Source organism: Tyto alba, unplaced genomic scaffold (genome assembly GCF_018691265.1).
Source record: "Tyto alba isolate M040663 unplaced genomic scaffold, T.alba_DEE_v4.0 Super-Scaffold_7, whole genome shotgun sequence".
NCBI classification, from domain to species: domain Eukaryota; kingdom Metazoa; phylum Chordata; class Aves; order Strigiformes; family Tytonidae; genus Tyto; species Tyto alba.
The window spans coordinates 40,170,112-40,186,595 of record NW_024881328.1 but is presented as its reverse complement, the minus strand read 5'-3'; the positions used below and the strand labels follow the sequence as shown (position 1 = coordinate 40,186,595).

Here is a 16,484-nt window from a genome sequence, read left to right as displayed (position 1 = left end):
TCCATAAGAGACTGATAATATAAATAATGATGTCAGACCAGAGGGAAGCCCATAATAGCAGAGCAGGCAAAGGACTATAATTTTGCACAGGCTGGCAGATGCGGAAGTCCTGACTTCTAGCCAGCTCAGTTTCATATGCTGTAGTAGAGATTGACCAGGTGGTATCTGAAAGGCTAAACCTGTTGCACAAGGTAGATTTATTTGGTCTTTTGAAAGATTAATTGGTCAACAGGTAAGTCCAAATGGAATATTGCTGTGTATGCATGTTGGGCAGGCTTGCAAGGTTTATTAGATCCTGTGCCATGTTGTATAGCCAGGTCTGCTACAAACTCATGTAGGAATGATTTTTGTGAACTGTTCTATTGGAGACCTTTTGAATGAACTAAAAACATATATTAAAACTTTAATCTTAAAGAAAAAGGGAAAGGGACAACTAGACACTTTAAAACTTGCCTTTTATAATTCTGCCATCTAACTGGTGTTTGTGCATTTGTCTTCCTTTTCAAAATTTCCTTTGAAGATATCTCGCCTCTGGCATCTGACAACACTTCTTTGTGACTACGAGAGCTTTAAGTCAATACAGCATATTTGCCATCTCCCTAATGTTAGCTTTGAAGAAGTGTGTGAACAAAGTCAATCTCATGAGCAGCTATTCCGCACTATTGAACGGAGCAGCGAAGTTGTGGCCAATGTACTGAATCACAGAAGGATCTTGCAAGAGCTTCAAAATGTACTGATTGGGGATGCCACAAACATCCAGACACAAATGAAGTGGTGAGGCTCTCGCTCTGAGTTAGACTCCTTTAATATTCTATTTATCAAATGAGGAAAAGGCCTCTTGCCTTCTTTTCGTATTTCAAATTTTATTGGTGGTTTTGTTTTTCCAATTTAGGTTTCAAGAAAATATACCAGAAATTGCTTTCTTTCAAGAGATTCCTCAGTATACGACTGCTTTGAATTCCATGTTAAACATCACTGAGAATTTAACAGATTCTAGCAAGCAAGGTAGTTTTCTGTACTTATTTTGCAATTTTATTAAACATCGTCACTGGTACCATGCTTTCTGCTGGAAGTCCCAAGACTTGCTTAGCTGCTGGGAAGAAATTCTATTAATGAAATAACCATATACCATGTCCCATGTCCTTGGGATCCTTTATTTAGGGTAATTCTAGAGCCCGTTCTAGACTACCCTTTGTTTTCTGTACAGCCCAAATAGTCCTGCATGCTGAAAGTCCTAAGTCTTTGTGTTTGAGCAACTTTTGCTATCACTAGGCCTGTCAACTCCAGCCCACAAATCAGATTGTAGACCTAGGAAATATGACTGTATTTTACAAGTTTTTTGTTTTGGTTTGTTTTTTTTGTCAGCAGTGATGTACCGCACTTCCATACTTTACCTAAAGTCCTCTCTGTGTGCTTGGGATTGCTGTATGCCTGTAGAAAGCTGTTACACCAATTATTCGTTGATTGTTCTTTACAGAAAAGTTAAGAGATGTGTTTAAAAATGTGGACCAGCTCAAAGTGGATCTCAAAACCACAACAAGAATGTCCACAGCCAGTGTTGATGCTCTTCTGGAAGCATCTCTCCCAGAAAACAGCAGTCAGGTAAGTTTGCTCTCGTCTTGGTGGGAGATCTTGTTTCTTTCTACCTCTCAGACCGTTAAAACCAAAATTTGTTAGTGAATGTAGCTAAGCAGATCACTGCATGCGTGATGATGGTACAGAGAGAGGTAGATGATCCCACAGGGCTAGACAGCATGGCATGTTATGGATTAAAAATAGCCGTTGGAAATGCAGTAAGAGCAGTCATTGACGTCAGGTCAGCCATTGGAGACCAGGAGCCATATGGTCTCTCTGGCTGTCACCAGTAGCTGGTAAGCAGCCATGCACTGCCTGGTGAGTGATTGCTCCGATCTGTAGCAAGGGCACAGTTCACTACAACAGACTAATGAGGACTGAGTGAGGTCCTTGGTGGTGTCCTCAGCTCTGAGAAGTTGTTGCGGTCCAGATGGAGAAGCACGCTTCTAACCACAATTCGTGAGAGCACTCGGGGTCCAGAAATAGCCTCCCAGAATGAGAGATGAGCTTGCCTCCCTCAGCCTCCTGCGCAAGCAGAGCTCCAGATGCTTTTCCCCTTCCCAACCATCTTGTTTGGACTGAGCCCCAAAGAGCACACTCTTTTCCAAACTTCACGTGCATCAGTCAATGGGAAATTGAAGCCACAAAAGCTTTTACTACTGTGCAAGCTGGGTAGTAAAACACAATCCTTCGGATTTGTCCCTTGGAGCGGGAGTAATGGGTAGGCATTTTCTAGTTCTCAGGGTTGAAATATGACACTGTGGAAAGAACAACAGCAAGGCAAGATTAATCCATGCATACTGGAGCGAGCAGCCTACCCCCTAACAAATCTTTTCTTTCTCTGTGCAAACACAGCTCATTTCTCAGATCCTCCAGCTGGAGTCTTGCAGCGTCCGTCCTGCTGACCCACAGCTGCAAACAGTAGCAGAAGAGTTCTGCAATCTCTCTTTTTCAGAGAGGACTCGTGAGACATACATCCTGGGGGTCACTCTGTTACGACACTTAGACATTTACAATTTCTTATACAAGGTTAGTGCTAGATTTGTAGAGTGCTTTCTGTAGTCTGTGCTGCATGTAGTGGCTGAAAGGTCATAAAATACCATTGCAGTGGCCAGAAGCTATGCTGATTTACACAAGCCAAAGATCAGGCTTTGCTCATGCAGTAATTTTTATTGCATATCCATGCTGTGACAGTGTGGATATAAATGAGGATCCCAGCTGGTGTAAACCAGCAAACCTCATTTAAAGGCACTGGACCTACTCTAAATGCCTCCCTATCTGCTAGTGTTGTTTATGTGGTGTCACAACCTCTTGAACATTCCCAGCTGAGTTTAGGCTTCCCAAAAATAAAGCACTGGGCTAATTTTTTTTCATTCCTCGAAAAGAGAAGCCCTGGAAAAAAGTCCTGTGAAATATATTTTCCCAGTCTAGTTGGCACTACCAAGTTATTAAGTGACTCAAATATCCCACACATATAACTGCATAGACAGCATGTAAGAATACCATTCACGGGAAGTGCATATAAAATACCTATTAAAAACTGCTGCAGATATGATCTTGGGGGAAATAAAGTTATTAAATGAGAATGCCAATGAATTTGGCTCGGGTCAAAAGTCACTCATAGTGTTTGACACCTGTGTTGTGCAAAATGCTACCTCTTAGAGACTCGGATTATATCCCAGCCAATATCTGATACCCATTTCCCAACTGTAGGTGTTTAGAAACATGTACTGTTCAGAATATGTAATATTCAGGGGGGTGGTTTGCAAAAGCGCTTGGGGATTTAGGAATACAAATGCCATTAATTTCCCATGGGACATCCTCTCCCTAAGCCTCCTAACAGTTTTAAAAATTTCAAAATCTTTGTCTTGGAATGAACACAGTATGGGTGTGTACATGCATGTGTGCACAAATTCCTGTTAATCATAACTGATATTCTTCCTGCCTCTTGTAGATGTTTTTCCCTAAGGAACTTCAGAAACCCGTGGACAAGATGTTGGGCCTTCTGACAAAAATGAAATATTTCAGACACCAGGTTGAATCTGGCATTGATCCATTGCTACAAGCTATTCATTCTCTGAAGAAGCTCCGACGGTCTAGAAATGTGCCACTGACTAAGGTACGTATAGTCTGTGTATGCTTTGGGGGCAAAACGCCACTGGAACAGTTTCCACAGGAATTTTTTACTCTAGAAGCCAAAGGTGCGTTAAATCATAGATTACTGATTCTCTTTCAAAGCAGCAGTGTTCTAAGAAGAGTCTCTATCAAACTTATATGTTGCCTTCCTGGCAGAGCTTTGATTTGGAGCAGTGGGCACGTCATCTGCTCATGACAGGGAACACGTACTGTGGGAGCGACACTAGGAACAAAAATGCAGGGGATGAGCACCTGTCTTGTAGACTTCCAACAAAATACTGGGAAAGGGTCAGCTTGTGAAAACAACAGGAGAACTGCCCACTAAAGGCTATCCAAAACCACATGAGTCAACAGCAAAAAATTTGTTCTAGCTTTAGTGTGAATTAGATCACACCCAAAGCCTCGAGACTGCCCGAAACATTCGATACAAACCCAGTCCTGCTCCGACCACTGCAATAACTTCAGGTTGCACTAACTTCATCCAGCACTGGATCCAATCCCTCCCTGATCCAGAGTCAGTGATGGCTTAGATAGCAGCAGTCATTTCTAGTAAATCACTTTACCCGTGCACTGCAGAACCACGTGTGGTTGTGGTCTAGATGGGGATATTTATCTTGTAACCCAGGGTGTGTATGTGCCACCAGGCACACATTATAGCCAATTTCTGCATACACACTATAAGCAATTCCAACATTGAATCCATACCAGGAAATTAATTTCTCACCTCTGTCATAGCAGAGGTTGGCCATAAAAGCATGATTTCCATGGAAAGTCCCCTCTTTTGTAGAGAGAAACTTCTCATAAGCAAGCAGTGTAAAAATGTTCTATCCTTGCCTTCTAATTCTGTTACTTCTTTTTCCTCTCAGAGTGGGATGCTTTTAGTGTGCAGAATTTATTTGCATTTTGTGTTTTCTGCAGGCATTATTTAAACCAAACAACTTGAGGGTAACACATGGCACATTTAAGTCTATGTCAAAAGTCCTCTGCAACCAGGAGATCACACCCCTATTTTTTGAGTCCTTGCTTCCAGATTTTGGAGACCCTGTAAGCAACAGTTCTTCTGTGGAGGATGTCTACGTCCAAAAGATGATGAGGAAATATGGGATTCCTCATGACTCCAGTAAGTCTGGCTTTTCCTTAAGGCAAAAACATTTCAGAGCCAAACTTTACTGTTTCCAGAGAGATCCAGTGCTGAGCTGTTCCCCTGTATGTCTCCGGAGGGCTGTAAGCGCTCATGATTTATGCTAACTGAAGATCTGCACTGCCCTAATTATTGGTGGTTTATTTCCATAAATGTTAGAAGGAAAACAGCCTATGTATCAGAGCAGTGCTTGGCACTGCACTGTTTCCCATTTGCTGATGATCTGGTCTTAGGGCTTGACAGGTCACTGCTTTTTCTTGATGTGTAGTTTTTCCGACTGTACTGACATTATTAGCTCCTCTGAGTTCACGAAACTCCATTTAACCTTCAAGCAGAGAATCTTGGCTCAAACACTGTGACTCTTGTTGTCTTGAGCTCAGCAGCAGGAGATCTTGGGGGTGGATTGCTTTTGTCAAGACACATTATAGCAGTCAATGAAGAGGCCCTAAAGTCATTCACTGGACACAGCAGCAAACTGGGCAGATGAGAAAAAAATACACTAGTAGCTTTCTCACGTCTGGTCTATTTGTGCTCTGTGCAATTTGTTTTCTTTTCTTTTCTCCTCTTGCAGCACCGTTTTGCTTATCCTTTTACCTGGATCTAGTCAAGACCCCAACTGGAGCTTTAATTTGGTCTTTTTTAAAACCAATGGTGCTTGGGAAGATCCTTTATACACCAGATACCATAGAAACTCGAGCAATCATGCAAAAGGTATGGCTCCATTTCCAGTGCATCAGCATACACCCACTCAAAAGGATTGTAATTTATCTAGCACGGGCTTGTTTCTCTGAGAAGCAGAAGTCTTATTTTCTGACTGTTTGGGCTGTTAGTCAAATTATGTTTTCCTAGTTGCAGTGCTGGTCATACGAGTCATCTTTTGTCTTTGAAAGAATCTTGTGTCCAAAAAATTGCGGTTGGTCTAATATTTAGAATACAGTTTTTTAAGGCCTTCAGTTTATGAAGTTTCACTCCCATATTTTCCAGTAATAGAGATGTCACCCAGGCCAAATGCTATAACCAGTACTTGTTCTCAAGCAAACTAGTGGTAGAAGGAAAGCTGATATCCAAGACATGCTCCAAATGTCACATATGAGGTGGTATTTTTAAGTACTTGCATCCAAATTCATTGTGTTAAGGGTTTTGCCAAACAGTGATAGGGTGCTAGGAAACCAAATTTCATCTTGGCTGTTTTATTGATTGATTTATTTATTGTTTAAAAGCTGTAAGGTAATGAAAAAGTTAATCCTTATATGTTGTGGGCTTTTTTATAGTCTAATGCAACCCTGAAGCAGATGGCTGATCTAGCCCTGAAGTCCCAGGAGTGGTTGGACAAGTCTCCTGTCATCATGAATTCACTGACTAAGTTAAACCAGACAGTTCCAATGATCAAGGTATGAGATTCTACCTCCCCTGTCTCTCTCGTGAGAGGGAATTGGGAGGATGGATTTCTTCAATGAAATCAACTGCAGTTCCAGGGACCTCAGGGACTTCCTAGGTCAGCTGGAGAGACCCTTTTCAGGCTTTTGTCCTGGACTTCACAGTTTCTGGGCCAGCCTGCCTGTTCCTGTAACAGAAATACTCCTGACACACCTTTCCATGCAAATCCTATTTCTGAAATGATCTGTTTGTAATATGCACTCTGACATTGGCCATGCTGAGGCCTGCTGGAGGGCTAAGATGAGCAGGGAATGCTCTTCAGTTTGTAAATTAACTTTCTGCTTGATGGAGTGATCCAGCCAGCCAAGACCAGGCAAGAAATGACTTTTTCAGAAAATGAAACAGTATCTATAATAAGCATGTAGCTCTGGGTACACACGTAAGAGCTAGAAGATGTCTTTGTACCTCAGTGAATGTAAATAAAATTTCTTTTTCCCCTGCTAAGGAGCCTAGCATTGCTTGGATACAGGAAGCAGTAGGCTGTCATGTTTCACATACTTGCTTTCTGTTCTCCACAGTAAAAATGGTCTCCTTTTCTTACAAAACTATGAAAATGAGATCTCTGGAACCCTAAAGCGTTATAAGTTAATTTCAGTGGCTGGTATTCATTGTAATTTCCATGGCACTGAGAGAAAATCCAGAGTGGAATATGCAAAAGTGAAATGAAACATTCTCTGCTGACTGCACTCATTGGTGGAATAATGAATATTCAGCCAAACAAAAATCTGTCTGCTTGTCTCCAAGCTAAATTTTGGTCTCTTACCCATTGTGCTCTGGCTGTGTTCACAGGACTTAAAACAGACACAAATGAAATTTGCTGCACTTTTAAAATAACAAAGATTATCCATGATTTTTCCAAGGGACACTAGTGCCCGGTGGAGACTCAACAGCCATCTTCTGTTGACTCTAAGAAACCCTGGCTTGGACTCACAGGGCTCTGTATGACATTTTCATTGCTAACATTTCCCCATCCCGATACCCAGAGTGAAATAGAGAAGTACAGGAAAGGAGTAGGAGAGGGGTTGTACAGCTGCTCAGTGAAGGCAGCTGGTCTGTTATGTTTTAGAAATACACTGAATAAGCTCAAGGGACTTCTGGTAAAACTGATGGTTTTTCTTTTTGCTTGCTGATAGAACACCCTGCAGAATCCCTTTGTGCAGGTTTTTATCAAGCTGATGGTGGATTTGGATGCAGCTGAACTGCTGAGTCAAATAAGCGAACTGGGTGAGTTGTTCCACATTTGCTGCTCTCCTATTTGTACTTCAGGTCTGGGAGCTCCAGAGTCATCAAACTGCAGCATTCCTCTGGTACTGCTCTTCTCTGGCCAGTATGGGATGCTTTAGTGCAAGGCAACCTTCAGCTGTGATTCAGAAATCTTGTGGTCTATGGAAAAAGACTCTTAGAAAGCAAAGGACTTGTGCGAGGGGATGATTCTTGTGAGTGTTGAAGGGATAGTGGGATGGGAATCTCTGCAGCTGAGTGTGGCCACTGGAGGACACTGTTTAGCCATAATTATGTCTCCAAATGAGCTACCTAGGATTCTTCTGGGAAATGTTATGGAGGGCTCACTTGCATCACATTAGGGTTCAACTTAAAAGTTTTCCAGAGCAGATGAGCAAGGGATCAGATAAAGGTAGCCAGGCTGATGAAGCCAGAGGCGTCGTTACAGGAGATGCTCTGCTGGAATTTATTGTTCTCTGGTGGTCTTGCATGTTCCTTCAAGGTGAGAGATGCTGATCTGCACTGTGGGAATCATCAGCTAACAGTGGTGGTGGATACATCCATCCCCTGTCAGTGCGCAGTACAGTGATCACAGTCCCTTCCCCTAGGTCTTATTGTCCCTACCCACTTTTTCAATGAGTGGCCATATATGTCAACATAAATCTGGGTTATGCCAGCAAAACCCAGCATAAACCAAGAGTGGTTGTAGTCGGATGCGGTCAGAAGGACATTTACGTACTATTCATGATGACCCCTGTGTTATTTCATGAGTAGCATCTCTTGTCTTAACTCCCTATAAAATCATCATGCCTGCAGCAGCTCTTCTGCATTAGTTACACTGCATTATACAGTCACCTTTTAAGACAGCCAGGAAACAGCAGTGTCTTTATTAAACTGGATTATCAGGTTTAGTACACACATCAGCACAACAGACGTAACTTTTCCTTGATGTGCTTGGATAAAGCACATTCTCCCCTGAGACAGAGCAGCTCCACAGATGAGTTGATTACATCAAAAAGCATAAGATGTGGAATGAATGGCGAGCATTATACGTGAGTCTAACCCTCAGCAGGTTAGTAGCAACTTCTGATTTGAGATGGCTGTCACATCCCATTGCTGGCATCCTCCCAAAGGCAAACTCACGAGCATATTACAAATGATTAACATAAAAATTGGGTCAACAACATGCCTTCATTGCACTGCTAAGTGCAGAAATGTATTTTACACTTAATGTTTAGTACGATGGGGTTTTTTCTTCCTTTCTGGTGTCATTGTTAGTGTAAAGAGCGGAATGATGTGATGGATTTTTTTCTATGTGTAGTGATGCTACTGGTTTTGTGTTTTTGTTTTTTTCAGATGATATTCGGCTGGAATTACAGAACAACGCTGACATTGTTGATCAGCTGAATACATTAGCTACCCTTGCTGTAAATGTGTCCTCCTGTGTCTCATTTAATCGCATTCAGGCAGTCAGAAACTTAGAGGAAATGGAAACGGTGGCTAAAGAGCTCTTTCTGAAGAACGAGCTTTTCGCAAGTATGTGGCAGTCTCGAATACCCGTGTAAATCAAAGTTAGCCTGGTTACAGGGAGGGAGTTCAGCGTAAGAAGTTTGGCTTTCCACCAGCAACTGTTGTGGTCACAGCTCCCACCACACAGCGATCGATTTTGAGCCAATGTGGGTGGGGCCTGCACAGAGACCTCCTTATGGTAGTGTTTTACACTCACCTCCTCTTCTCTTACACCTCCACGGTCTGTATAGAAAGCCTCTGGTCAACCGGTGTTTTCTCTTGGTTAATTCTTAGTTTGAACAAAATTTCACTGCTCTTAGGAGATTTTAAGGACAACTGCCTTCTTTCAGACACCCATGGGAAAGGATGCTTAGTCAAGAAAGATATCATAGAATAATCTAGGTTGGAAAAGATCTTTAAGATCATCAAGTTCAAAGGCCATAAAGCTCTTGATGTTCCAGCAATATTATATTGGGTCTTCTCAGTCACACTTTACCCATTTGTGGGATCAGATTGCAGCTTTAGAGCAGGTGACCGAGGGGCAGGGGGAATAGAGAATAGCAACTTACATTAATTTGAATAATACAAATGTGACTTAATTTTTAAAGAATGCACAGTATCATCTCCTCAATTAGGATTTACTTATCAGTCCTGTGACCTGGTAGGTTTTATGCCTCATAATTGAGGGGTAGATAGAAACTTCTTCTTTGCTTGGAACTTCAGACCTTGATGTTATTTGTCTATTCCCGTAAAAGCAGTTTCCTTCCATGTTTTCCCTCCATTCCATCATGTGCTTTATATAGAGAGTAATCAGGAAAAATATTCAGGAGAGAAGAATTTTTGTGGTATTGCCTCTACTCAAACAGACATTTTAAAGGAAAAAGTCCTGTCTGTCAAACTGTATCTACAGCATGTCATTTCTTAACGGGAACTTGCAAAGCTTTTATGTTCTTAGACATCTTAGTTTTGCAGGAATTTGTGTGGGCACAAAAATATGTGTATAGGTCATGAGCAGTTTTCAACACAGTGTTCCTGAGGTTTTTATGTTACAGCATCACTATATGGGCTCCGTTGATAGAGTACCTTTGGGCATGTTCATGAGAGGTGCGTGTGCTGAGTGACATGCCTAACAGATACCTGACAGTCCATGTTAACAGCAGGATTTTTCCAAATACAGCTGATTATTTTGAGAGCCTTTGCTTTTTGAATGCTCAGTGGGAAAAGATTTAAAAGCTCTAGGGGTGTATTTCACACCCGAAATCATTGGTCACATTTGAAAGTATGAGTAGCTGCAGTGATGTATAGTTTCCACTTCTAGACCCTTGATAAGCAGCCTACCCATCTGAGCATTATTTGTGCAGCAAAGAAATGAAATGATGGATTGTAATGTAGAAAAGGCTTATAAAAATAAGGACTTCCTGCATATCTGTGTGTACTGCTCCTGTGCTGTCAACTCTGAAGAAAAGCCTTTTCCCCTTCTTTTCCAAGGTATCATTTTCAAGCTGCCTTCAAGCCGCAGCAGCCCTGGACGCTCAGTTTATGGGGAGTTGGTCCTGCCTCCTGTGCTCAACTACACCATCCGAATGAGCAGCAGGATCACACAAACCACCAACAGAATAAGGGAGCGCATCTGGACAGTGGGGCCACACAATTCCACCTCACAGAGCCAGATTTACAGCCGGGCGTTTATTTATATCCAGGACAGCATTGAAAGATCCATTATTGAGTTACAGACTGGCAAGAACCCAGAGGAAATAGCTGTTCAAGTCCAGGCCATGCCTTACCCCTGCTACAATAAGGATATGTAAGTTTGCATGGCTTTTGTCTCTGTGCTTTGTGTAAGCTCATCTTGTCTGACTGGTCGAGTTCACCAGCAGCACTGGTCTCCTTAATAACATGTTCACATGGCATAGAAGTAATTTTGCATTTTGTTTTGTCTTGTTTTTTTCAAGGATCTGAACAGAAGAGGGAATTTTGGGCTCTAATATAAATGGTCTGTGTTTAGTTTGCCTAATCTTCTCTTTTCAGAGCTCTGTATGTACCTGAATTGTCATGGTAACTATAGGTTTTACAGCAGGTAAAATTTGCTGTCCCTGTTTTTTACTACACATGGTGGAACTGAGACTGGGGTTGGCAGGACTTGGGTTAAATATCAGTGTTGCCTTGTTCTGTAGGTGTTCACATGCAGACAGTGCAGCGGAACTTAAAAAATTTATTTACTGGGTGAAAAAATAGTCTTTAGGTTTATGAGCTTTGTTCCTAGAGATTGCTATCCAGCTGTGGTATTTATTACTCATTCCAGTGATTTTATCTAATGTTCAGTGTATAGTGAATAGCTCTCAATACAGGTGCCTCTCGAATGCTTTAAGAAGGATAAGAGGGAAGATGAAATTGTACCATTCATCTGTGCAGTAATGAGGGAGGACAGAGAAGCTTTTGATGCACTGAGTTGCCAGGGTTAACAGCCTGTTACACAGAGCAGTGCAGCGTGAACAGTGTGTGGACCAGAATAAGTTTTGAATGTGAAGCAGATCAAAAAGTTTTGGATCATCTTCCTTTCCACTCATTTTGAGCCAGATCTGCAGCTAGTATAAACTGCATCTCTGCCAAAGGCAAGAGAGAGAAGCGAATCTCTCACAGCTGAGGACCTGCCCCTCTGGCAAAGCAATTTTGGGCTGCACTGGAAAGCTGGCAACATGGTAGTTCCTCAGAGTTATTACCCTGACTGCAGCTGGTGGCCAAACTGAGTGGAAAACACACAGGGAAGGGGTTTCAGTGTCCATCAGAAGGCACTGAAGGATGTTCAGCAAATAGTATTAATAGGTTGGATGGTCACTCCACCCTGACATGAGGGTCTCCCTTGGACCTAAAGTGCAGACTAGACCCAGGAGCTCTTTCTGTTGAAAAGCCTGCGTGTCTACTGCATGAGCTAAAATATTATCTGGGAGCTATACCTATCGGACCTGTAGCAGACTCCTTAATCTCCTGTGTCAGCCTGTCACTTAAGAGAGCTGGGGACCTGTGATACCTTCTCGAGGTAACAGGATGCAAAGTGCCTGCAAGCATCCCACGCAGTAAGCATTCAAACCAAGTGTCAACTTCTTGCAGCAAAGATGTGGATTATTGCTGTGAGATAGTTTTGTGCAGTGATTAACTGGATGCTGGAGGCATTTACTACAGTGCTATCTGCTCCTTTTCTTGTTCTTGAGCAGCTGAGAAAACCACTTGCCTTCAGGTCACCCTCCCCACCCCAGGTTCACAGGGACATGAGTTTGCTCAATTATTAAAACACCTAAAGGCTCTGGATTTGCATCCGGTAGAATTCATCATAAAATAGCTGTTTATCAACTGTTATCACGTAGTTACCATCCTATAGAGAAAAGAAGGGAAAAAAAAATATATATATATATACACCAGTGCACAGAAAGTATTGGGAAATGCTAAATACTTAGTAGCCTGGAGATCATGCACAAGGTGGTAGCTAAAAAAACCCAAACAGCAAAGGACTAGTAGAGCTACTAAAATGCCTTTTCATTGTTCTTTATAAATATGGCTTCATTTGCATGGAAGCATTTCCTGGAAGCATTGGTTTTTTGAAAATTTTCAGCTTTATATGTAAAAAAAAAAAAAGAAACCTAAATGTAATCATATTAGTTTCTTTCTGTTATTGTACATGAAACTTTTCCCAGGAATAAGACTGATTATTTTTTTAAGCCAGGTTTAGAAATAAGGGAGGAAAGAACAAGCCCTCTAGATACAACGAAGTGATTCTCCTGCTCTAAAAACTTGCTTTCCATCAGAAAAGGAGGAATTTACTGTTGGCCATTGTTATCTTTTCTCTGCGCAAATTTGGCATAGGAAGAAGGTCTTAACTAAAGTGAGGAGCCAAGAATTGTGAAGCCCATGTTGTAGACTTGGATCCACAATACCTGTCCCACAGGGTAATAGGACAGACACCTTGAGAGGAAGCACCTGTATCCAAACTCCAGCACAAGGAAAAATGGCCTGATAACAAAATTTGGTCATTTTATCTATTAACAGAACTGGGAATTATGACTGGCTGCTGTGGTGTTTCAGAATGGGATGCACCCCATCAGAGAGCCAGGAGATGCCACTGCCCATGGCAGTTCCTGCTCCTGACAGTGGTGCTGCTGAGCAAAACTTCCAGAATGCATCTGGAAATCCCTCTGTAATTTCAAAAAAAGATAAAAGATTTTCAACAGTCAGGAGTTTCATGAATAGAAAATGTAATGCAATAGCAAAATAGCCTTTTTTATAATTATTAATTATACTCCGCATTTTGAAATATAAGCATGTCTTTTCTCTGTGCCAAAGTATTATTCTGAAAAATATATTCTGTATAAAGCCCTAATCCCCAGAACATTTCGTATTCAGCTAAAGCCTGCATTTGCCTTTTACAGGTTCTTAACCAGCGTGACCTACTCTCTTCCATTTGCTCTGATGGCTGCCTGGGTGCTGTTTATAGCTGATTTTGTTAAAACACTTGTTCAAGAGAAAGATCTGAGGCTTTATGAGGTACGGTTAAACTTTCTGGGGCGTGCAAAATTATAAACAGATTTTCCTTATTAGTGGGTAGTATGTCTCATGTGCAATATTAAATGGAGCAAAACAAGCATTAAGGAAAATAATATTCCAAATACCTATTGTTTGACCTGAAGTGTTTGAATTCTGACATTGTAACCAAGCTCAAAACCATAGAAATACAGAGCATTTGCCCTTCAAGTGGTGAGAGTATTGCTTTCCAGTTCTGAAAACTGGAAACACGGGAACCTCACAAAATCACATGTTTCCTGAAGATTTAAAGCTCTCTAAAAATTGTCTTTGAGTCATACCTATTGGGGACAAAGACATGAAAAGTGACTTATTTCCTATCCTTGAAGTTATTACACTTAATATTTCAGAAGATGCTACATATTACATCAGCTTCTCTGAAATGAAGTTTTTCATTCAGGTTACCTATTGGAGAAGAAACGACATTGAGACATAGGGAATTTATTAAATTAACTCGGGTTTTCAGTGTGAACACCATCAGCAGAGACGAGCAGCAAAGAACTTTTGTAAAACTAAGCTTCAGCAAGCAACAAAAGCTTGAGCAGATTTGGTTTCTATCCGATACCATGGAAACAAATCCCGATTCACCAAAAACATTTCCAAGAAAGGGCACGCTGTGAACTGTGATGAGATTGAAAATGAGTGAACCACAGTGGCTAGCTGACAGCCCCTTACTCTAGTTTAGGGAATCCAGTTTCACTGTCTCCAAGATCTGGGGTGTCAGTAATCTTTTCAGGTGTGTGGTAATCTACAAGACACCAGCAGCCGTAGTTTCTTTTGGACTTATCAATACAAATTCAGTTTTGTACAAGTCTTGTAGACTTGATCATCAGCTAGTATAAATTAATATTGCTTCCTTAACCATGGTAATTTAGCTAATATTTCTTGTCTTGGGGTTGTGTGAGAAATGGTTTCGTTTCAAAGACACTTAAGAGCTTTTACACTCAAGCCACTGGATCAATTAGCATTATTCTAAAAAATAACCAAAATGCTTTAGGAAAGTTACAAATCTAAAGCCAGAAGTTGCTTTGGATCTTGTGGGCTGTGGCGCTTCATACTTGCAGATCCTGACTGTGCTGTTCTTTTGCAATAAACTGCTTTGCAAACCGATGGCATTCCAGAAATGTAAGCGCGCGGTTTCTCCCTGCTTATCAACATGCAGTATGCCAGAGTATGAAAGAGCATGGTTTGGCTACATGCCCTGTCCAGAAACTGAAAAGAGAAACAATCCAATATCAGCAGAAAGATCTCTTAATATAAACAGTTGTCATTTGCGATTCCTTTTTTTTCACCTTTCTCTCTGTAGTACATGAAAATGATGGGTGTTAATGCCAGCAGCCACTTCATTGCCTGGTTCATAGAGTGTGCCATCTTCCTTCTAATTACTGTCACCTTCCTCATCATTGTTCTAAAAGTGGGTGACATCCTTCCCAAAACAAACACAGCGCTCCTGTTCCTGTACCTTATGGACTACAGCCTGTCCATCATAGCCATGAGCTACTTCATCAGCGTTTTCTTCAATAACACCAACATAGCAGCCTTGGTGGGCAGTCTCGTGTACATCCTCACCTTCTTCCCCTTCATCGTGTTGCTTGTCATCGAGAATCATTTGAGCTTCTCTGTGAAGAGCCTGTTGGTAAGTTCTGCTTTTTGATGACAAAAATCATGTGTGTGGAAGCAGACACTCACCTTCAATAAACATCAGCTCTTATTATAGCTTGTGTCACAAATATACGTGAGCTGGGTGCCTTTATAAGTTCCATCAGTGGGTGTTGACAGGTACGACAGCATGACGGAAGAGTTGGCCATGGCCTGTTTGAGGGAGAGCTGGAATTAGTTGTGTCCCATGACTGAAGCACTGTTAAAAATGAGGCTGTCCGAGTAAGGAGTTTAGGTAAGAGGCTTGTGAAGGAGGGCTGGCTTTGCTCATTCCTGGCCTTGCTTGTCCTTTAGTTACATGTATCTGAAGTTCCTAGCCATGGAGATAGATGTGAAGTCTTGTTTCTTACCAAGGGTAGAAATAGTTAGGTGTTAGGTTCCAGAAGTCAGCCTGTATTTCAGAAGCCTGAAATAAAGCCCTGTATGAGAGATGGAGTTGGCTCGTGGGTGTGGAAGCAAAAGGCAGGCAGGGTCTAAGAAGACCTTAAAGCCCGTCACCTGTAGTGTTACCCATCATAAGCCTGGTCCAGTGCTCTTTGTGACTGTTGGAAAAAGAAACCCACTAATTTTTCTGGCTACTGGACCAAGCCAGTGAGGTACCTGATTGTTTGACTGACTTGATTTCTCTTTGGGACCAATTCATAAGTTCTTTGTTTTCAATTTTGTTTATTCCACAGAGTCTGTTGTCTCCAACTGCGTTCAGTTATGCAAGTCAATACATTGCTCGATACGAGGCACAGGGCATAGGTATGTTTATTGTGGACAAAACTAGACTTTGAGGTCCCATGATTGTGACATTTCATTAACTAGTATGGATTCTGTTTGTATTTCTAAATTCCCTTCTGCAGGTCTGCAGTGGGACAACATGTATAAGTCCCCAATGATTGGAGACAACACTTCCTTTGGCTGGATGTGCTGGCTCATTCTGATAGACTCGTTCATTTACTTCATCCTGGGATGGTATATAAGAAATGTTTTCCCAGGTAAGGATACAAAGCATTGAGACTGGCGCTGTATCATCTCTTTTGGAAAACAGTGAATACAACACTGGCTGATTCCATGGTTCAGGCAGTAAGACAGTCTGCACACACAGGATACCTTTGTTTCTAGGTCGAAGGGAGCATGACTTTGTAAGATGACTGAGACTATTAATGAAACTGAGACAGAGCAGAGTAAGGGGGAATTAGGGTTCCTCTGCTTATCACATGGGAAGGTGGATCTCCTGAAGAAGCTG

The 16,484-nt window shown here is 41.7% G+C and overlaps 1 protein-coding gene across 2 annotated transcripts in view; it reads left to right on the top strand.

Annotated features, from left to right (window-relative positions):
- Positions 1–16,484, top strand: part of ABCA12 (ATP binding cassette subfamily A member 12) — an 86,911-nt gene that overhangs the window by 36,851 nt on the left and 33,576 nt on the right. For both annotated transcript variants that reach the window (XM_033010732.2, XM_033010734.2), the window contains 15 exons: positions 521–774; positions 893–1,005; positions 1,478–1,602; positions 2,431–2,604; positions 3,530–3,694; positions 4,630–4,831; positions 5,424–5,563; positions 6,124–6,243; positions 7,423–7,513; positions 8,867–9,046; positions 10,508–10,823; positions 13,441–13,555; positions 14,898–15,227; positions 15,928–15,997; positions 16,099–16,233. In XM_033010732.2, the coding sequence (XP_032866623.2) occupies positions 521–774; positions 893–1,005; positions 1,478–1,602; positions 2,431–2,604; positions 3,530–3,694; positions 4,630–4,831; positions 5,424–5,563; positions 6,124–6,243; positions 7,423–7,513; positions 8,867–9,046; positions 10,508–10,823; positions 13,441–13,555; positions 14,898–15,227; positions 15,928–15,997; positions 16,099–16,233 (2,530 nt within the window). The remainder of the gene's footprint in view (positions 1–520; positions 775–892; positions 1,006–1,477; positions 1,603–2,430; positions 2,605–3,529; positions 3,695–4,629; positions 4,832–5,423; positions 5,564–6,123; positions 6,244–7,422; positions 7,514–8,866; positions 9,047–10,507; positions 10,824–13,440; positions 13,556–14,897; positions 15,228–15,927; positions 15,998–16,098; positions 16,234–16,484) is intronic.